Genomic DNA, 23057 nt, shown 5'->3' with positions numbered 1-23057 from the left:
TAGTAATCAGAGGCAGAAGGTCACAACTATAATATTTGTCCTATCATCGGAGTAGTTTGTGGGACCTTGCCTATAAACAACTATAAATATTCCTGGTTTATCTACCTTCTGTAATCAGCATATTAAAAGAACGTTTTCCTAGAGGGAGGCAAGGAGGTAAACAATACTGGTTAATGTTTCAATGTAACGTTATCCTTATTACATCTTCTTTCCTTCTTAGGAAGAATGGACTGATGATGACCTGGTAGATTCTCTCTAACCATTTGAAATTGATTTGTCAATGCTAACAAATCAACAGAAGGATGAAGCTTATCTGGCATTTAAATTTCTTTAAAAATGAAATAATGTGAAAGCATCAAAATACAGTAAACTTTTTATTTGAAAGTTTCTCCTTTCAGGGTTAGCTTTATGTGAAATAAGATGTTCAAAGGACCCAGAGTAGCACCTGGTTTGGATAATCCCCCCAACCCCCATTACTAAAAATCAAATTAGTCTTCCTATGGTAACCAAAGCTGTAAATTACTTGCCTATGTTGTTTTAAACAAAATGCAATAAACATCCCTTTTGAAAAAAGGCACCATTATATGTGGTTTGTTAAATGCCATCCTGATATACTTAGCTATTTGTATGTTACCACTTAACTATAAAATGTATGAAAGCTAGTGAACCCAGGTATTTGTTTTCCTCAATTATTTAGCTGAAAACATCTCCAAATGAGTTTCTTAAAAAGAAATCAAATAGGCAATATTTAGTAGTTGTCTAGATTAAAAACCTAAAGGTTGGGTAGTAGCAAATTGTATGTTCAGTTTTATAATTAACCTGTTAGAGTGCCAAATAAATGTGTTAGTTACTATAAATTTTTCAGATTAAGTGTATTATTCAAGAAATGTATTTTAAATAGAAAGAAGTAGATATAAATGTAGACTGTAGCACCAAATTACTTTGGTGTGAATCATGGCTACCTCCACTTTGGGCAAATTACTAAAGCTCTGTGCCTGTTTTTTCCCCAGGGAAAAATAATGCCTCTATATACTAAGTGTTCAATAAATGTTATTAATAGCATTTGTTTAATTATTAACTGTAATCTTACTATTCAGTTTCTAAGTTGGAATCAAATTATGGATATTTGTCAAATTTCTTCTGGAAAACTGGGTTGAAGGAATTGAGAAACTCAACTGCCCTGAATCTGTTTTATGGATACATACCTTTACTCACTGTCAATGCATCCATGGCTGCTTTCCATAGGAGTGTAGGTACCATTTTAATTACATCTTAGTATTTGAACACAATATTTACTGCATATGTGTCCTTTTTAATAATTCCTTTCATTTTAGGTATGAGCTTTTTTGGTTTATTTTTAGTGACCTCATTGAATGAGAGGAATAAAATTCATGAAGTGTGACTTGACAAAAGTGGAGTGGAGGAACCTAAATTGACAGTCAGCCAGGTTAAGTACCAGTGCTGCTAGGCTCTAGCCAGAATTGCAAGCTGTTCTTACCTTGTTTCTCTTGTTTAGGTCACTAAACTTTGGCACCAAAGCAAGGTCCACAATTATTTCAAATTTTCCTACCCAGTTTTTGAGGTTTTATTTCATCATTGACCAGCTAGTTACTGCAAGGCCTGCAAAGGTAAATAACAAGTTTCCTATTCTAGCTTAAGAGACTAGGAGGGAACCAAATTGGATACTACTGTGGTGACCCAGCTGAAAAGCAAGAGGGAGGGAGAGCTTGAAAGTAATATAATACAGAGAAAAAGTGGAATTGAATTGACATTAATAAAAGGTATAGTACAGGGTATGCTGAGTTTTTTGCCATCATTGTTCAAACGTGATTATAGCTACCTCCACAGCAATCTTTCTTTGAAACCCTCAATTATTTAACACTTCGTTTTTTCCTATATTTTAAAGTTTTGCTCATGGAATATAGGCCTTTATAGAAAATTTCTTTAGTGTGCAAAATTATATTCTTAATCCCCCTTGGTTCCTGTCTCATCCACTTTTGATACACTGCTGCATACCTCTTCCCTAAATAATTATAGGAGTGAATGAACTAATCTGATCCTTCTAAAGAGATCATTAGCCAAAAAGATGACCTGAAGGTTCATCTTCCCTTTGGACCTTGCTCTAATACTAAATGTGAACTGTTTCTAAACAAGAAAATGAAATTAAATGCTTACCTGTATTTAGACAGAAGTAATCAGTTATATCCCTTGGTTTTATTTTAACTTAACCCTTGTGAATACTTCACAAAAATACATACAGAAGCAAATAAAACTATACAGTCAAACTAAATACCCAGCAGATACAACAAGTAGTCAGAAGTTCAAAGATGGATAGCTGTTAAGTGACTGATGAGGTTGTTTGCATAATCAATTTGGAATTAATGAATACTTTCAACAAAAAGCATTCTAGGTTTTTTTTTAAACAAAAAAAATTGGTAGTCTAAAATGTTTGGGTAACATGCATCGATCAGTACAATGACCAATATTTATTGAATTTAAACTATTTACTGTTGTAAACATTTAACAAAAGCATGAGATCTAAATACAGTTTGAACAAATAAGTGGTATGTTTAAAAAATAAAGCTGATGAGTCAATATTCCATCTATATATTTTCTTTCAACAGTTTTAGCAAGAGAAGTAGCACAGTATTTTAAAAAAGTATACAGCAAAGGTTGTTCCTATTATAATGGCAAATTCTGGAAACTGTAACAAATAACAGTCAAACGGTCGTATTCCTAATCAGGAAGAAGTTACAAAAAGAACCGTATGCAATCCAGTTATACTCATTGACAGAATGCTTTTTCTTGTCAGTTGATTTCATAGTTTTTTTCCCAAGAGACAGCAAAACTTTGGCAATTGGATGTATTGAAAATATATTCTCAAAGTTCAAGATACAGTCATTTGTTGTATGAAAGGTGATCTGTACACCAAGGCTCAGAGGTTGGTAAAGATTGATTCCATATGTGGAAAAAGTGCAAATATCCTGCACAGATAGCTTACAAAGCTGCCGGTACAGTTATTCACCAGCAGAATCTAGGGTTTTGTTTGCATAGCTCACACATCACTGGAATGTGGAAAGGTGTGCTATTTTTTGGCAAGAGCAAAAGAGACATACTGATGTGAATTACCATGCTGAATCCATGCAGACACTTGGGTGAAGGCTGCTACCTGACATCATTGGTTTTTGTATACTGGTTTTGTTTTTGTTGAAGCAGTTCTGTTATAGCCAGAAGCTTTTTCAGTACATGCTAGACAAGGAAAAACAATATGAAATTAGTGAGTGAAAGCTCATTCAGGAAAACCTAGATTTGAAAAAAAGCCATAGTATTATTCTATTAAAATCATAAACTTTGTGAAAATTTCTGAAGGACAGATTTGATCATAATATTTATGATCAGTTAAGTTAGAATTTTTGTACACTAAAGTGACTATAAATTCATGTGGCATTCTCATATCTTAGTCCAGAACACAGGTTTATAAATGATATAAGCCCAATAAGATCACATAAAGGTGATACTTTTTCATTTTAGGCCCATGGTACATACTCTACCCAAGTTTCTAAAGTGATTAAGATAATAAAAAGATAATAATCTGGCTCATTAAGGGCCTAAACTTGGTTTTAGAATCTCAGATTAAAGAAAACTCAGTCCTATCTGTATGGTCACTGGCAAATGGCTGGCCAATGTAGTGACCTAATCTGGAAGAGCTTATTAGAAATCCAACTCTAGAATTTCTGGAGCTTGAAATATTTTTATCAAACTTCCTGAATAATTCTGTGTGTGTGAGAAAAAGGCACATCACTGCTGACTTATTAACTCATTTCCTCACATGCCATTTAAGTGTATGTATCATTTTTTTTCTGTAGAGCTAACAATTTATATAAAAACAGCAAGATTTGACATTTTGCAGTATCAAAAATACATACTCTGAGCCTATTATTATCTGAGAATCTTACGAGGATTATGGTTCATTCTTTAAAATGTAAGTATAACTGATAAAAATGTCGACCATAACTCAGCTACTTATTACCTCAGAGAATCATAACTGCTATTGAAGCATTGTTAATGAAGACTGGCATAACCTACCTGCTGTGCACCACGCTCATTACTGAGCGTTCTCAGTTCATCTGAATGGGCCACACAAATCTCATGCAATGCTGCTAAATCACGGGACAGGTCAGTTCTAGAATGCTCTGTAGTGTCCGGAAGTTCAGGTACATCCTTTAAGGAAATTACAAAATTGCACTTAGAAATATAAATCTTAAATTTTCTTATGTATATATATGTGTGTGTATGTATATAAATAATATTTTATTGATTTTTTACAGAGAGGAAGGGAGAGAGAGACTGAGAGCTAGAAACGTCCACTAGAGAGAAACATCGACCAGCTGCCTCTTGCACACCCCCTACCTGGGATGTGCCCACAACTAATGCACGGTACATGCCCTTGACCGGAATCGAACCTGGTACCCTGCAGACCGATGCTCTACCACTGAGCCAAACCGGTTTCGGCTAAATCTTAAATTTTCTTTTGAAAAGATCCTAATTGGTTATAATTGAATTAACACATAATATAATATTCTTTTAAAACTCTAAGGACTTATAGGAATGTATTCAGTGCTAATTCCGCTAAACATAGATTTTGTGATCTTGGTATTCACATCAAAACCACTTTCTTCCACAGCATGGCCGAACACTGTGATTACTATTCTAAATAAACGGGTTTCGTGAACTTTATAGAGTTTGTTTGTTTTTTTAAATGTGGAACACATAACCAAAAATGTAAGTTTTGGTTGCTAATCTGGATTAAATGTAACCTAAACTTAAAATTCCTCTACTCTTTCAGACTGAATCTCATTAAGACACCATATTTTGTCTAAATTTATCAAGCCTATAGTTATCTATGGATTACTCCTAAAACATTTGCTAATGTGTGAACATGATCAGTGTTAACTTTACAAACCTTATCTGAAGTACCATAATTAACAGTCACTATAGGACGGACATTGACAGTACTTTATTAACACTAAATACTGATGTTATTTTGAGCCTCAAAATTGTGACAATATTTGCTATACATTCCCTAAATAGTGCAAAACAATGTTTACTATATTGTAGAGAATTAGAATAATTCATCTTTATTTATTAAAAGACTCAGTAATGAAAAACACTAGTATTTGCCCTCAGAGAGCTTACAGTCTAGTTGATATGACTAAGAATTAAACAGAATTATATATCACAGACATGCAAAAACTACTTAAGAAGCAAAAGAAATTTCACGTTTTTAGGGCTCAGCAGAGCCTTCCTGAAGGAGAGATTTGAGGTTTGAGGTGAGTCTTGAAAGTTAAATTTGATTTATTCAGGAAGAAAAGGAATGGAAGTGTGTTAGAACACTGGGATTCTAAGCAGTTTGAAAGGCTAAACTACACGTGGCATTACTAGGAGAGTGATAGAGAAAGCTGAACTGTAGATATTTACTGTTATGGAAAATGCGGAGTTCCAACCATGAATCTGAAAACGTAGAAATGTGGCTTACGATAAAATGAGCTAGCCTTAAATATTGGAAAAACTTTAGTTGTTCACTATTTGTTGTTCACTATTTTTCAATCACCAACTAGATTTTTTAGAAACTAGTTTTTTCAAAACTTCACAGGAGTTCACATATGGAAACATGATGGACACAGCATTTGCTCCTTAACATTATTTGTACAGTATTTTTCTTATACCTGAAATTGCAAACTAGAGGCCCATAAGCAGTCCTGATAGGTTTGACTACATAGTAGTATAGTGGTTGTTTTGTGTTTTTAACTGAATTTAAATGCATTAAGGCAGAACATGGGTACCTCACTCTCCTACTGTAGCATTCCCTAATAACATGTCTAAATTCACATATATATGTTTCCTTTCTGATTTCTATATATATGAACTGAATAGCAAATACATTTATTTGATTTTTAATTGAGTCTATCTGAAAATTTATAACTATTTAAATTGTACTAAGAATAAGAAATCCAGGGTCTTAGAAATTTTCTTTAAAACCCCCCTTCTTAATTTCATAATTACTATTTATGAAGGCCCAAGTAAAGTATAGGTAGTCCTACTAACTGAAGTATAACTCCAAGTTCATGGATATTATTCCTATTCCTAGAAAGCCACAAAAATATTCAATCTCCAGTCTATTTACTTATTTCAAATTCCACACAATAGCAAAAAGTAGCAAAAGAATGTCACAATAGTAAGGTGAAACAGCTAATAGAATAATGAAAGAAAAACTAGAAAATGACACAAATCCAAAAGCCCCAATAATGTATGCTTAGTCTAAAACATTTAGTTTAAGAAGGTAAACAAAAATATGCAGTTTGGTTTTTTTAAGTTCTGGATAGAAAACCTTTTTAAAAGTTCTTTGCTAAAATGAGTTAACTCAGCTATATTAACTATAGGTCTCAAAGTATTGAAAAAGTTGTATACATACCCCAAGTTTATCTAAAAACGTGATCATACGATGTTTATTACTTTTGATGAAAGGATTGACTCCTTCCATATAGGGCTCCTAAAAATATAAACATAAAAAGCTTACTATATGCATCAAAAACAAACATCTGATCTATATAATAAAAACATACATGTAATAAGAATTCTTTAAAATATGTATTATCAATAGCAATACATGTTCACATTGACAATATTTTCATTCTAATATAAGCAAACAGCTATACTAAAGAACTGGAATTTTTTAATAAAAAAAAATAAATTCTGGAATGAGAATACATCAGAGCATATAGCCTAGCAGATACAAATTGCTCATATGTAATTCATTCAAAAATAACTAAGAAACTATTTGCCAAGCACCAAGACAAACATGGGTCCAACCCTAAGGGTAGAATCTAGCAGAAAATATAGGGAATTAAAGTGTGCAAAGGACTATAATAGGAAAATATATATGAGTTAGATAAATCCAAAAACTAAGCCAGACATATAAACTGCTCTTTATACTAAAATCTTATATGCTATGTTATAAAATAGGAGAAGGTTAGTATTAATACAACTGCTTTTAAAATCAGTAAGTTCAATAAGGAGATGAGATAAAGACCTCATCAATTCCAAGAAATAAACATGAAAAATCATTGAATTTCTCTATGAGTAATGAAACACCAAAGTAGCGTTATGCCTATTTTTCATCAAGGCTGTGGGGAACATAATGTCTTGTAATCTTATTCCAAAGTTAGTTTAACATAATAACCAGATGAGTTTGGAAAGAAAACATATAAAGACACTTGTTACAGCAATATTTATGGTAGTGATAAATTGGAAGCCATCGAAATAGCCAATAGAGAACTATTTAACATCTGTCTATATGATGGCATACTAAATAATCATTAAGCACAATAAAACTTAAATATTTCCAGGTACAGCAAGTTTGTTACATTATGATGACAGCAGGTGATATTCTTATCATGATATTAACCCTTTGCACTCCGAACCATTCTGGACATTGGCTACCAGCTACTCCACGCTACTTTGCGGCAGACACGTGCGTTGAATTAACTCAATTCCCCGTAATCACTAATAAACTGCAATGTCCCCTGAGAGGGGACATCCGAGTGATATGCTAGAATTCCGATGTCCCGTGAGAGGGGACAGCGGAGTGCAAAGGGTTAACAGTCTTCAGTTGTGGGATCACACATGGGGGTTTTAAAATTTATAGTGAAATGTTTATTGTGAAATAAATTTTTAAAGATTGATTGGCATGCATTTAACATGCTGGCTGAAGATATAATTTTCAATACTGAAAATTGAAGATATAGTTTTCTATAATGGCTAGAATAGTGGTCTTAAAAATTCCATTATTTACAATGTAAAACCTAAACAAAACATTTTTTAAAATAACATACCAACAAAAATATAAATTCTCTTTATGAACTTCCCATTATTGTAAATTTACTTAAGCTATATTTTATGATTTTATCATGTCAAAGTTTCATTCATGAATGATATTTTAAAGAATAAAAATGTTTATACCTTAGCTCCAAATTCCACAAGATTAGCTAAATTCTGTACAGACTTAGCCACTAATATCAGTGTTCTTGCAGCAATAGGAGATGGGGAATCTGTAAGAGAATTGGGCACAGCTAATGAGACCAACTCCGAAAGTACTCCCAGGTATTACCATTATAAATTTAGAACATTAATATTTCTTTCATGTTAAAATACTAATGTTCTCCCATTCAGAACTCAAATTTTTTTGAAAATATATAACCTTTACAATTCAAAAGAACTTGAGTAAAAGGGAAAAATATTGAATGCACTTATCAGTGCTTCTAGTTTTGCAACTCAGCAATTCCCAACTGAGAATGTATCAGAATACGTCAAAGCTTTATTTTCTTAAAATAAACAAACAAAAAACCTATCATTCTATACAACCTCTGTGACAATTCACAAAGCTAATTTCAACCCACTTAGATTAGCGATATGCACTCTGAGCAATTCTCCACTCCAACCCCCCACTGACCATATAATTCACTTTAAAGCTCAGTCTGGGATAACCTCTGTTCTTATTTTTTAAGAGAAAAACATGCAATTTCATAAACTATTAAAATACGTTAAATATTAGTCAGGGAACAATTCTTTATGGAATATAAGCCCTGAAAGAAGATAATTATTTAAGTGTAAAAACTTTAGAGTGCCTGATTTTTTATTTTACTCTGTATCTCAAGCTAATAAACTATAGATAGTATTGCTAGTGGTTCATAGGCCAGCATTCAAATAAATAAATCTCTCCAAAAGAATTCTAAACCCTTAAATTTTAATAGGCTATAGATTTAACCATTTTTTATATAAGTGGTGATAAGAAATTCTTAATGAAAATCTCTAAAGAGCCACTTTAAGTATTCACAGAGTACTACTGCAACTGTAGCACACAGAAAGCTTTTCTCCCCAACATGAAAAGGACAAGATGCAGATAGGAAAAAGGCACTGTAATAAGAGTTTGAGATACAGTAGAAATGGGAAAAAAGGAGTAATATCTAATTATGCCATCTCTGGCTTCATTAGGTGAGAAGGAAGGGTAAAAGAAGCAAAATGGCAAGGAAAGGTAAATAGAAACCATGTAACCTCATTAAATAAAACAAAAGTTTTTTTCTAATTTTTTAATTTCAAAAGGTATCAAAAATTGATTACCTGAAATGATGTTAAACATCCGTGGATTCAGGATGGCAGGACAGATAAGTCGAAGGAAAACAAAACCACTGAAAAAAATAAAAATATTTTTATTTTTTTAGAAAACTACTATTTTTTAATACTCATAGAACCATGAACTTTGAAGTAATACAGGAAACCACAAACAGAGCTTTAAGAAAATAGCTCAAAGACCCTTATTTTAAGAACTTCTATATCTTCTTAAACATACTTTTCCCAAATTTGGAATTTTATTTTGGGCAGATTTAAATTATATGTATAGTACTTACTATCTTAATTTGAGAAAGCAGTGTCCTTAAAAACTAAGAGTTTCTGGAAAAATTATAGGAGCACAAGTCTTTTTATGGATACATACCGTGTTTCCCAGAAAATAAGACCTCGCGCAACTTTGGGAGAAAAATTTAATGTAAAAATTTAATGTCTTATTTTCAGGGAAACAGGGTAGTTCTGAAAGTTCCTAAACTTACATTCTCTCAATTTTCTTTCTGTATTTAAACAGAACAACCCAGTAAAGTCTGATATAAGTCAAATTCATTCTCCTGATTTTGTTGATGTCTTCCTATCTAATAAAGAGGTAATATGCAAACTGACCATCACTCCAACACAACTTGACCAGCAGGGGAGGACATTTGGGAGGGACCAGGCCTGCAGGGGAGGGCAGTTAGGGGCAATCGGGCCAGCAGAGGAGTGGTTAGGGGGTGATCAGGCTGGCAGGCAGAAGCAGTTAGGAGCAATCAGGCAGACAGGCAAGCGGTTGGGAGCCAGCAGTCCTGGATTGTGAGAGGGATGTCCAACTGCCCATTTAGGCCCAGGGGCAGTCAGACATCCCTTGAGGGGTCCCAGATTAAAAAGTGTGCAGGCTGGGCTGAGGGCACTCCCCCCTCCCCCCCACCTCCCGTGCACAAATTTTGTGCACCCAGCCTCTAGTATAAAAATAAGAATCCATTATACTAGGGAAAAGGTGACTCCATGATAAATTAAAATATATATATAATACAATGCTAAAAAGCTTTTATGGCCATAAAGAAAAAAACAAGGTTTCTCAAGTTAAAAAATACATTCTCAAATTACAAAGTAACAGTAAAACTAAAAAGTTATGTTAAAAAACATGCTTAACAACATTGTCATATATGGTTTTACCTGTTAATCTTATTCTTAGAGAACATTATGTAAAACTGCAAACTTATTTAGCTTTTTCCTAACCTGCCATCTTCAGTTACTGATAGAGTATATGTTAAGAGTAATACACATTAACAAGTGACCTCTTACTTGCCTCTTATAAAGACAAGCCTTATTACCAAAACTAGAGGCCTGATGCACAAAATCTGTGGGGGTGGAGGGGAGAATCCCCTTAGCCTGGCTTGCGCCCTATCACAGTTCAGGAGCCCTTGGGGAATGTCCTACTGCTGCCGAAGGAGAGGCTCCCACCACTGCTGCCTCGCTCGCCAGCTGTGAGCCCAGCTTCTGCCTAAGCGGCGCTTCCCCCGGGGGGCACAGTGACCTCCAAGGGGGCAGCTCCTGCATTGGGTGGTCAGTGCGCATCATAGAAACAGGTCGTTCTGGCGTTCAGTCTATATTAGCCTTTTATTATATAGGAGGATAGTTGATAAAATTCCTTCTAGAGACTAAACTCATCAATACCATATCTATTCTCTGCTAGAGTAGATAACTCAAATCTCAGCATGTACCTTCCAAAATATGACACTTTGCTAATTTTGGACTCTTAGAAAGTGAATATATAGTTGCAATTAGAATATATGACAACAATGATTAAGTCTTTAAATTTGGGTTTGTTTGTTTATTTATTTATTTATTTATTTATTTATTTATTTTATTTTTTTATTGATTTTTTACAGAGAGGAAGAGAGAGGAAGGGAGAGAGATAGAAAGCTAGAAACGTCGATGAGAGAGAAACATCAACCAGCTGCTCCTTGCACACCTCCCACCGGGGATGTGCCCGCAACCAACGTACATGCCCCCGACCAGAATCGAACCTAGGACCCTTCTTCAGTCTGCAGACTGACGCTCCACCACTGAGCCAAACCGGTTTTGGCTAAATTTGGGTTTATTTTAAATTTATGAAGAATCTTGTACAGATTCTATTTGAATATACTTTGATACTTAAGTGTTAGAGGCAACATCACACCATAAAAGACTTTCAATGTGCAAATCTACTTTCTGTTTTAAGGGGATACTAGGTACCTACATATACATTTTAAAGCTTATTAGGGGCAGAAATCGTCACCTTGGGCATAAATGCCCCTTAAAACATCCAATAGTGGCAAACAGTGCACAGCAGAATTTCCTGCTGTGCCTGCTTAACAAATACACTTGTTTGAAACTTACAGATTATAGAAGTGTTAATTTACATCACACATATAGCTGTGCAGAATGTGCTTATAATTATTTTTATTCTCAATCACTACTAAAGCCAAGAATTACAGAATCTATAATTTTTAAATATTTTTGTCATATGATTCTAAGATTTTTACCTAAAAAGAGTAGAAGCCTCTACAAAATTTAGGCTGGAAGCCAGATTAACACACATTTTCAAAACTATGTTATGGGTTTTGTTTTTTAGTGGTTGGATAATATTTTTAAGGGGCATAACATGACTGGCAATATACCTAGTATATTCTAAATTAATTCTATCATTGTTAGACTACTACATTCTCTGATGCTTTATCACTAAGTTCCCTATTGGCTTGAATGGATTGGGATGTACTTTACAAAAAGCCTGCAATAGTATTCAGAATATTAACCCTTTGCACTCCGCTGTCCCCTCTCAGGGGACATCGGAATTCTAGCATATCACTCAGATGTCCCCGCTCTGGGGCCATTGCAGTTTATTAGTGATTACGGGGAATTGAGTTAATTCAACGCACGTGTCCGCCGCAAAGTAGCGTGGAGTAGCTGGTAGCCAATGTCCAGAATGGTTCGGAGTGCAAAGGGTTAAATTAAATTGGGGCCCGGCCTGTGTGCTCAGTGGTTGAGCATTAACCTATGAACCAGGTCTCACAGTTCCATTCCTGGTCAGGGCACATGCCTACGTTGTGGGCTCAATCTCCAGTAAGGGACATATAGGAAGTATTTGGTCAATTACTCTCTTCCATCATGTTTCCATCTCTCTACCCTTCCCCTCTGAAATCAATAAAAAATACATATATATTTTTTTTAAATACAATCTTAGATTGGGTCATAGAAGTTTAGTCTTTAGTTCTTTCTTAGCTACCAACTTTGCAATTTCTCCTAATTACTGCATTGTAGATTAGCCCATGGTCACAAACTATTATAAAACTATTACTTTAAAATGGCTCAATTATTGCTTTTCTTAGCACCAAATTAATCTGTTTCTCTTTCCTTCCTCCTCCCTTTATCTATAGATATGTATGTATGTGTGTGTGTTTTAAGAGTACTATAAAGTTAGATACAGATTTTGTTGATTATTTGACCTCATCCTATAAAATAAAAATCTCAAATAGTTAATTGACTATAAATGAATGTTTAGGTTTTTAGAAAATGCAAAAGTTATCTCAGTAATCATAGTAACTTCCAAAACACCCCAACACTTAAAGTTTGTTTAGGAGCCATCTGAACTCAGAAAATATTCAACAGGGCTCAGAATAAAAATAAAAGAAAAAGGTTTTGAATTGTACACTGTGTACTGTCAGTCTTCAAATTTTCACAATTATCCTCTTGACTCTCAGTGTGTACCATATACAGTGATGTATTAAATGAACTGCTTAGCCTTACCTAACAACTCTTGTTCTCATGGTGGTATTTGTAGGCCACTTGTGCTGAACAGATTTCTGTAAACACCCATAAATATATCTCAGTGTCCTGCCAAAATAACACAATCATCTCAATACAGAAAGCAAGTGAAAATACTGATCTCATTATACCTAATTTACCAAATATATAACATTTTAATGCAACTGACATTTTCCCCAAAAAATGTACTTGGTTCAAAGTAATAGAGAATCAAGTTTTCACACTTGATTCATTTAACCAATTATTTTACATTTGCTTTGGAAGAAATCTTACCATATTTAGATTATTCTATATTTATGAAAAGCATGAAAAAAGTATTGGGATAAGGATACAGAGGAAACTAATGAGTTCGGGTTCTGGGAAGATGTTGGCTTTTTAACAACTTCTACCTGACTGAGTTAACACGGAAGCTATTAAGCAGACTGGATAGAGATCTGTCTTTTATCATTTCCTCAAATCTAAGACTATACCTCTATTCATCCCCCAAGTCACTATATAAATCAGACATGGGCTTGCATAAAGCATGATTTGATTTAATGTAAATACTTCACACGTTTCTTCAAGTCAGTCTTCTTCCTTAAACACAATTCATTTTGTAAAGATTAAACCCCCTGACTTTTTCAAAGTATCTTAACTATCATGACAGTGGAAAAGTGTACATTTTAGAAATACAAATTTTTCAATATGCAGATACACAATTTCTTGTCAAATTAAAATTCACCACTTACGGTGGAAGTATTTCTGAAGCCATGAATATTTTCTCCACAAGCTCTGAAAGTATGTTCAATAGGTGTGCTAAATTAGTGTTCACATCTTCATTTTTTTCTAATTTTGATGGACTTAACTAAGAGAAGGAATAAATCAATATAAATGCATCTTGGCAATGATAAACACAAAGAATCAAGGTAATCAAACAGTTCTTTTCAAGGTTCTCTATTTTTTCCATCTGTATTAGCCTTTTGGGGGGAGGTATAAATGGGAATTTTTAAGTAGTGTATGCTATGGAACTCCTTGGGTTTGTTACCATTAATTCCCAATTACAGTTGACCCTTAAACATTGGTTTCAACTGTACAGGTCCACTTATACGAGGACTTTTTTCAATAAATACCTTTACTTTTTGGTCTGTGGTTGGAAGTCTGAATGCAAAGGACCAACTGTATGCACTGATCTCTGCCATTTTATATGATAAACTTGCACATCCACAGATTCTGGGACCAATCCCCCAGTGACACAGAAGGAAAACTAAGTTTTGAGGGAATCATGAGTTCTATGTGGATTTCTGACCACCAGGAGTGGGAGTTGGAGAGGGCCCCTAACCCTCCCCATCCAGGTTGTTGCAGGTTCGACTGTACTGAATTGAAGAGCAAGCTATTCAACAGCTTTCAGTTGCTTTGGAATCAATGCCAGTATTAAAGTTCTCTTCTGTTCATTAACCAGTTTTTACCATAGATTTTTACACTCACATAAAATTGGGTCAGACTTTCTAAAAGACAAAAAATAAAAAAGCACCACCAACAACAAAAACCGTTTTAGTGGTCACATAGTCACAAATATACGGGAATATTTAAATAGGATGAAAGATCACCAAACTGTTATTGTAATGTCTATCTTAATTCTATTTATTTAAGGGGAAAAAATGTATTTTCTGAATAGGATAAGACTTATTTATGACTAGAAAATACCAAATGCCTGGAGCAAAATCATGAACCTTTCTCAAAACTTTTCCCTGAAATGTAAGTGTCCTGATCTAAACTGAATGGAGTACATTTCTCTAGAGATGTCTAAATTCCCCAGTCTGGATCCAGCTACCAGACACTGCAGATTTGCTGAATTCCTATATCCTTACTAGTTAGACCATCTGTGGTGTTATCCCAGGTTTTCAACACTAATTCTCTAGTTAGTAAAAATTGACCACTTAATGCAGAATTAACATGCTCTCAGTGTACATTGTCAAAGAAATTTCTTATTTTATTAGAGTTAAAATATATTTAGTATCTTCTATAGTTGCTCTACCTTCAGAATAAAATGAGAGAATAGCCATAAGTAAGATACCACTCTTTCTCTCCCACGATTTACTAAGAATTTGCACTGAAGCCCTTTTTTTTTTCTTTTGTGAGGATTATCTCATACTACCTCACACCCCCAAAAAATGCTTTAAGGACAAATCTAAATGTTGTTATGATGAGCTACATAGAATTTAACTATGTTATACAATAGAACTTAAGTTTCCATCTTAGCACCAAATTAATACTCCCACCTTCTGAAAGTAGCATATATTTATCAGTATACTAGGAGAAATAATAAAGTACTCTAATGAATTTCTGGTGCAATATGAGGTTTTAATCCTCAAATAAAGCCATCTTTAAGAAAAATTAATCTATTATACAAAACATTTTCCAAATATAATATTTCAACAGGTATAACTGCTCTGATAATTTTAGGAAGGTAATATAATTCCTTAAAATGTAATTTTATATTAAAAAAATAAATAAATAAATAAAAGGCCTAATATGCTGTGTCCGGTCATCCATTCAACCGTCAAAGTATAATATGCTAATGATATGCTAAAGCTGCTCAACTGCTCACTGTGATGTGCATTGACCACCAGGGGGCAGACACTCCGACAGGTAGTTTAGCTTGCTGCTGAGGTCAGGCTGATCGGGACTGAGTGAGACAGGCTGGACACACTCTGGAGCCCATCCATGGCTGGCCAACCTCCCTGGCCCCAATCATGCACCCGTGGGGTCCTCAGCCCGGCCTGTGACCTCTCACAATCCAAGACCCCTTGGGGGATGTTGGAGAGCTGATTTTTACCGGATCCTACAGGGCAGGCCGAGGGACCCCACTGGTGCATGAATTCGTGCATCAAGCCTCTAGCTTAACTATAATTCATTACCTATTAGAATATTCTCTTTGTCATACCTCGCAAGATTGCTTGCTTTCCATTATCTTTAAAATGGAATCTTTCAAAGCATGATGGACAAATTGTGTAGCAGTGGCCTTCATATACTGCTCCATCAAGGTGCTTGCAAGTGTTGTGGCTCGAAATAAGGTAGTGGCTTCATCTACATAAATATATTAAAAGGTTATCTGTAAATAACTGTACTAATAATGTGAACCAACTGGCATTTAAATAAATTCATTTTTATCTTAACAATTTTAACCATTTAAGTATGCTTATTTCCATTCAGCATTAAAATACTGAGTATATGTTTCTATACACTTAAGTCTTCAAAAAGCTTATATCTATTATTGCATTAGTTCATAAACAGGAGAAAGGATTAGTACTATCATGTTTATACCAAAAAAAAGGTTTAGACTAGTTAACATAAAATCCCCAAATAAATGAATGTATTAGCCTAAAACGTGGCTACTAAAGATTTAAATAAAATTCTAAAAAACACAAATATTGCCAGTATAAAATACATATTACCACTTGATCTTTCCTGACACATCTGTATATTATTACAGTTTATTTGGGGGAACATAGCAGCAAACACTGTCACTGAGTCAAAGTGCTGGCTAGAAATGATTACTCTGACATATTTGTAAGCTGTTACCAAGCACTGTGTGCCTAGCTATAGTGCCCGGGAACTACTAACCTGTAGGATCTAGAAATAAAATTCAGCTCATAACCAATTTCTGTGCAATAAATTAATAATTAAAAGAACATGGTATGTATATCACACTGTTCTTAATAAAACACTAGAAGTCATTGATCTGGACACAAGTTGCTTTCTTTTGACTTCTAATACTAATTTGTCATGACAGAAACTTGTATTAAAATACCAACCACCCATATTAGCCAGCACAAGAATCAGAACTGGCATTCTAATTTTTAATAAAGAAAAAAACAATAATTTATTTTGCAAGATGATTTAACTTTAATATTCTATCACAGAACCCACATATACTTGCTGTTTAAAATCCAATTATTGACCAAACTTTTAAAAGTATTACATTAACACATCCATACTATACCTTCCATGCTTATTTCTCTGTCATTTAGTGTACATAGCAACAATGATTCAAGCTTTTCATGAAGGAAAATCCTCAGTAGGATGCTAGCCAGTAGTGTTCGGTCCTGTCCACACACATGTGATAAAGCATAGACTACATGAAGGTCCTTTTGCAGTATAAGCTAAAAATGATATCAAGGAAGATTGTTGAAAGTAGAGCATTAAGCATTCGCAGTAAGATTAACAAAATATGTTCTTTTATGTTTTTATATTTATAAATACATAATATTGAATAAATTTATTTTAAAAATAATAAGTTTGTAGCCTACATATTTTTGTCTCCTAAGACCAACCCCATACTACCAAAAGGGTGTTCAACCCTCTTTTGTCTGTCAGTGTGCCACTAAACTAAATGTTAAATATTTCTGTTAATGCCATAAAAAATAAGTAGACTGGTAAATAACTTAATACCTCTTTAAATTCATTGTATTCTTCTTCAGGCATGATTTTTTCCATAGAATATCGTGCCCGGACACGCAAGGATCCTGGTTCAATACCTTTTAATGGTATATGGGAGCTGAGCAAAAACCATTCATCTGTGGCATGCCCTTTCTGTAACCGGCTCAACTGGCAGCGCATAAATACTTTGATAGAAAAAACATCAAATGATTACTGTCTAAAAAGATGACACTATAAATTAGTCACACACGTATATTATTCTGATATTTTGCCTTCTCTACAGAGTTAAATGTTTTTTATTAAAGAAGTTTTCAGTGAGATCACAAAATTCAGTAGTAAATATTTATTTCATTAATTTAGTGAATGTCTATTATGTGCGAAACTCTGTAATAGGTAGAGGTTTAGGATATAGACATGATTAGGGAAATACAGAGTAGACATTTTATAGAGAAAGATTCAGGCTTGGACCTATCTGTTAACACAAAGCACTTCTTTCTCTAAACATGACTTTTAAGAAGATATTAACCTAATTCACAGATCTGTGAATTGCTAAATCCCACTGACACCTGTTTCAGCATTAGGCCGGGAAAAGGTGAACGAATAGTACACTCGTGTTTAAAGAAAAAAAAAAAAAAATTAAGAGTGTTTTTCCACTTACTTGCAAAGTATAGGAAATAAGGAAAACCTCAAAAGGATAAGAAGGGATAGGGGAAGAACAACAAAGATGACCACTTTTACTGTTTTCTTGTACCTCATACTCACTAGGAAGGGGAGGGTGAATAGATATGTAATTTAATCTTAAAGGCTTCAGTTTAGAGTATATATAATTTAGTCATATCAATAACTTTTAGAAGTACAAAAAAAAACTACCTCAAATTATATTATTTGTACTTCTATTTTATTTTTAATTTCCATTTTTGATTACATTATATTATGGATTTTTAAAGTACACAAAATATGTTTGTCTTTTAGTTTAGAAAGAAGTTTCTGTATCAACTTACAGATATCAGGATCTTTACTTTTCTTTGTTTTATTACTAAGAGTTATTTCAAATCTGTTGATGTCAGGAGGAAGATCACTAAAAGAGCAAGAAGAAAAAGAATTAACAAAGTGCCCTGGCATTAAGTTATCTAATTCCTTTATTTCTAGAATCCAATAAGGCTCCTAGTTTACTACTAAACAACTTGAATGTGTTAGATTTACAACTAGATTCAAAATGTCTGATTGCTTGGCATATAGACCAGCAAATTACACTTTCCCTACCATCTTTAACCTCCTCAGGTAAAACCTGGAAACCTTCATAAACATTTTAGTAATGCTTTAGGACTTGTCAGTAATGCTAATTCATGTTAACTACAAGGTGGAAAACAAAGGACATAGCACATTACTTAAAAAAAAAAAAAAAAAAAAAAGTATGTGTTGGGGGCGGGGGAGAGAGGGTGGTGGCTGAAAGTAGTAGTAAAATGACTGGACTTGGTGCCCTGTTCTGATAGTTTATAGAGACCAAAAAAAAAAAAAAGGAATGAAAATACAGTATGATAAAAGAAAATGATTTAATGTAATGATAAAACAAGACTTACTCAAAGACAAACTCTTCTGACCATACAGGGTTTTGGCCTTCCCTTGCATGAGTTTTTGCTACCTGGACACTGTTCAGGTAGATGTTGCAATATGGATTAGTAAAATGTTTTATTGGGAGTTTATGGGCTTCTTCAATATGTAAAACAAGACTGCTGACCTAAAGAAAGCACAAAAATTGTTACACCAGATTTCAAAAATTATGCAGTTTCAAAATCAGTTACTATAACTGTAATTTTGTTTTATAAATTATTCCAATTATATTCTTGCAGAAATAATGGAGTAGACCTTTTAATATAAAACCATGGTTCAAAGAAAAGAAGAGGATTCTTTATTAAGTAAACTGTCACAACTCAAATCAAAATCCTATTTGTTATATAATGCTCATCTGAAAGATTTAATTTCTAAAAGAATTCCACAGCTTTAAAATATTTTTAAAACAAGATTCTACCTTTTCATTCTATAGAAAAGGATATAGATCCAAAAAAAGAATAGTTATTTGTTAGTTTTGATGCCAATACTTAGACCAAATACCTTCTAGTATCAGGTCTTATTTTCCCTCCTGCCACCTATTACCTGCCTTGGGCAAGTCGCTTCTCTGAGCCTCACCTTCCTCAGACATAAAATTAAAACAAAGTTTGCACTGCAAGTTGCTGTAAACATTCAATATGTGTAAAGCATAAGGAGGGTTCAAGAGCTATTAGCTATAGCATATTATACCAATAAGTGATCATTTCATGGCTAAAATTTCATACAAGGCAGCATATAAAAATTCAACATGCTTTTCTATTGCTTACAAAATGTTAAAATATATTTTGAGAGCACATAGTGATTATGTGTATAAATTTCCTTGGGGAGTCAGTCTGTTGTTCCAAGGAATATAAAATAGTAATTAAATATTAACATCCATTTCCAATAGAACAATATGTTCAAATCATCAAGCTTATTGGAAAATTTCTACAAATAAAACAAGAGTCACTTCGATCAATAAATACTGTTAAAATTTCTTGATATTTTGCCAATTATCTAGGGATAACTATGAAGAAAAAAGCAAAGGAAATGGAGGATATAAAGTTGACTTTATACACTTTAAAAGAAGAGCCTATCCTAACTCTATATGAATGAATACACAGGACATGTTAATGTTTCAAGTAAGATAGTATAGGATACTACCAAAGAGTTATGAAATAACATTTCAAAAATAATTCCTATAAAATGAAAAACCTAAAATATTATTGGGATTAGTAATTCAAGTAAGAAGATCTTTTCAGTAAGTACTTTTAGTTCCTCATTTTTGAAATAGGCATTTTTAAGGGGAAAAAAAGAAAAGTGCCCAACAGAATAGTTTCTGTTACTGTTGGTTTGGTATTGTTTTGAGTGGAGGGAAAAAAACAAACAGCCTTGATAACGTATTTAAAAGATCCCATTATATATGCAACATTCTCTTTTGTAAAGAAATAATTATTTCTCCAGCTACTGAAGCAAGTGGGAGCTTTAAAATGCCTGACAAGATTAATTTATCTTAAGAACTTTATAAAGTATATCAAATACTGACCAAAACAGTTCATACTGTAATAAAAATAAAGAACAAAGTGATAAAACAAAATGTGAATCACAAATCAAAGAAAATTAAGTTTCACCTGACGCAAGCGTTTATTAGATGTCCCTGGACTACTTTTCCGTAAATTGCAAAATGCCTGCAGACCTTTCATCCAATCCTATAAGAAATAACAGCAGTTCAAAGAAATATACGGTAGTATATCTTATTTAATTTCCAATCATCAATTTGTTTTCTTAATATTCTTTCCTTCTTGAGATTGCCATTTTAAACTCACAGTACTGTAATATATTTGTACCCCAATAAAGTAAAACAATGATTTAAAAAGTTTAATTCTGAAAAACTTGTGTTTCTATAGATTTTCTAAATTAATGTTAAGAGTACAAATAAGGGGTCATTAATTAGCAAAAAAAAAAATTTTTTTTTTTGAATAGGTAAACTGTTACACTTGAGATACCTAAAGCAAAATTAACTTGTGTATTTTATGAAAGGAGGGCTGACTGCAAAACCAGTGGATAATGTAATGATTAATTTTATGGACTATGAAATAAGTAGAAATATATAAGGATATCTGAATTATATATGTGTTTGAAATATAACCTTAGATTTAAAAATGGTCAGCCTAATATCCAAATTAATTATAGCTACCTTTAAAAATGTTTAACCCATCTAGTGCTCTGGAAAAAGGAGAAATTTTACATTTATCAAAAATAAATCTAAATATTTTACTTTGGAGTACATGTTTTTAGAAAGCTTTATATACCATTGTTTTTACTCAATTATTTCTTCAATTTGTAGACTATTTCAATGAACCTGAACTTTGTCAATGTTTAGAGAACATCTTGATAATTGAGCAAATTAAGATCAAATAAATAATTACAGCTTTTAGGAATAGAAGAGAGGCCCAGCAGTAGTTGAGAGTTTACCTATGAACCAGGAAGTCACAGTTTGATTTCTAGTCAGGGCATATGCCCGGGTTACAGGATTGATCCTTAGTGTGGGGCATGCAGGAGGCAGCCGACCAATGTTTTTCTCTCATCACTGATGTTTCTATCTCTATCTCTCCCTTCCTCTCTGAAATCAATTTTTTAAAAATAGAAGAGAGTAACCAAAAGAGAGCCACCAAAGTAATGAAAATTGGAAATAGCACTGATATTTTGGACTCTAGTATTTGGAAATACAGAATATAGAAAGAATATATAGAAATGCAGTAAGAAAATGTTCTATTCATACAGCTTGGTGAGACATGTAAAACATACTGAAATATCAAGGTATGTAACACATCTCTATTTAGAAAGAGGACATGGTAAAATAACTAGGAGATGGGATAGTGGAGTTCATATTTCTTTCCCAATTCAATTTCTAACATTTAAAAAAAGTTACCAAATGTTTTGAGCCCGACTTTTTCATCTACATTTAATAAAAATTTAGGGAGATTATACACACACACACACACACGTATGTATATGTATATGTGTGTATTGTATATATATATATATATATATATATATATATACACACACACATGTATATGTGTATATATACACACACATATACACACACATATATATATATACACACACACAATGTTTTTGTGTTATATGCTGAGTATTTCAGATATCTTGCAAAAATTTGAACTATGACTTGATTATGAATCATAAAACAATGGTTCATTCATCAAGTTTATTCTAGAGTCAAAGGTATTTTCAGAATTTATTAATGGATATTTTCATAAACTATTAAAGGATACACAGCATCTGCCTCAAATCCAATGTTGGCAAATTACCTTCTATTTGCAATAAAGTTGCTTACAAAGTAGTTGCTTTCTTTGACTTCTTAACCACTTTCAAGTTCCTCCCATAGAATATAAGCAGAAATACAGCCATATTTCCACAAAATAACACTAAAAACCAGGAAATATGATTCAAAGAACTCAAAATATCGTAAAAGGAGAGTTTTAAAAAACATTATTCAAGTATTACTTAAAATTTAATAAAGTTTTTTAGAAGGGCATTAAACATAGATCATTGGCTAGTCCAGAAAGAAAGATTATAGTTAAGACTTACAGAAAACTCCTAAAATAGTTTTCTTTCTTAAGACCGAACTTCTATTTTTGGATATGGAATTCAGTGAAAAATAACACTTAGGAGCAAAACTAACTGGCTTGCCTTTTGATTGTACTGAGAATATCTATAACATTTCTGCAGAGAGGATTTTAAATGAGCATTCTCAGTTGGATTCAACATCACAGAATATTTAAAGATCTATTTAAAATGGAGTTTTCATTCCTAATAACCCTTCACTGTGTTTTTCTGCGTTTCTTTTTTTTTAAAAAAAGTTTTGTATTTGAAAGTTCTCATTCTTTAAAATAAAAAGATGATTACATTTCAAACATCCTTTTTATCACAAAACAAAGGCTTGTGAAGTATATACATTCCTAATCTCTCTCTCTCTCTCTCTCTCTATATATATATATACACACACACTCACATGCGCGCGCGCATGCGCGCGCACACACACACACACACACACACCT

The 23057-nt window shown here is 33.2% G+C and overlaps 2 protein-coding genes across 4 annotated transcripts in view; one reads left to right on the top strand and one right to left on the bottom strand.

Moving 5' to 3' along the window:
* CCNH (cyclin H) overlaps nt 1-2597 on the top strand; it is a 29856-nt gene extending 27259 nt beyond the window's left edge. For 2 of the 3 annotated variants that reach the window (XM_084882026.1, XM_084882027.1), the window contains exon 9: nt 221-384. In XM_084882026.1, the coding sequence (XP_084738152.1) occupies nt 221-259 (39 nt within the window). In that variant the 3' untranslated portion in view covers nt 260-384. Of the gene's footprint in view, nt 1-220; nt 385-1097 lie in introns of those variants that run through there. The other variant, XM_084882025.1, reaches the window with a different exon arrangement.
* The window catches only part of RASA1 (RAS p21 protein activator 1), an 82027-nt gene that overhangs the window by 950 nt on the left and 58020 nt on the right, over nt 1-23057 (bottom strand). The window contains exons 13-25 of the mRNA XM_084882021.1: nt 20604-20681; nt 18966-19123; nt 18387-18463; nt 17398-17570; nt 16949-17108; nt 15890-16032; nt 13695-13810; nt 12949-13035; nt 9178-9245; nt 8020-8108; nt 6473-6550; nt 4087-4221; nt 25-3249 (exon numbers count right to left, since the gene is read on the bottom strand). Of these exons, the coding sequence (XP_084738147.1) occupies nt 3166-3249; nt 4087-4221; nt 6473-6550; nt 8020-8108; nt 9178-9245; nt 12949-13035; nt 13695-13810; nt 15890-16032; nt 16949-17108; nt 17398-17570; nt 18387-18463; nt 18966-19123; nt 20604-20681 (1446 nt within the window). The 3' untranslated portion in view covers nt 25-3165. The remainder of the gene's footprint in view (nt 1-24; nt 3250-4086; nt 4222-6472; nt 6551-8019; nt 8109-9177; nt 9246-12948; nt 13036-13694; nt 13811-15889; nt 16033-16948; nt 17109-17397; nt 17571-18386; nt 18464-18965; nt 19124-20603; nt 20682-23057) is intronic.

Source organism: Pipistrellus hanaki (genome assembly GCF_964339955.1).
Source record: "Pipistrellus hanaki genome assembly, chromosome: 4".
NCBI lineage: Eukaryota > Metazoa > Chordata > Mammalia > Chiroptera > Vespertilionidae > Pipistrellus > Pipistrellus hanaki.
The sequence above is the reverse complement of the archived record's forward strand: the minus strand, read 5'-3'. Positions and strand labels throughout refer to the sequence as shown.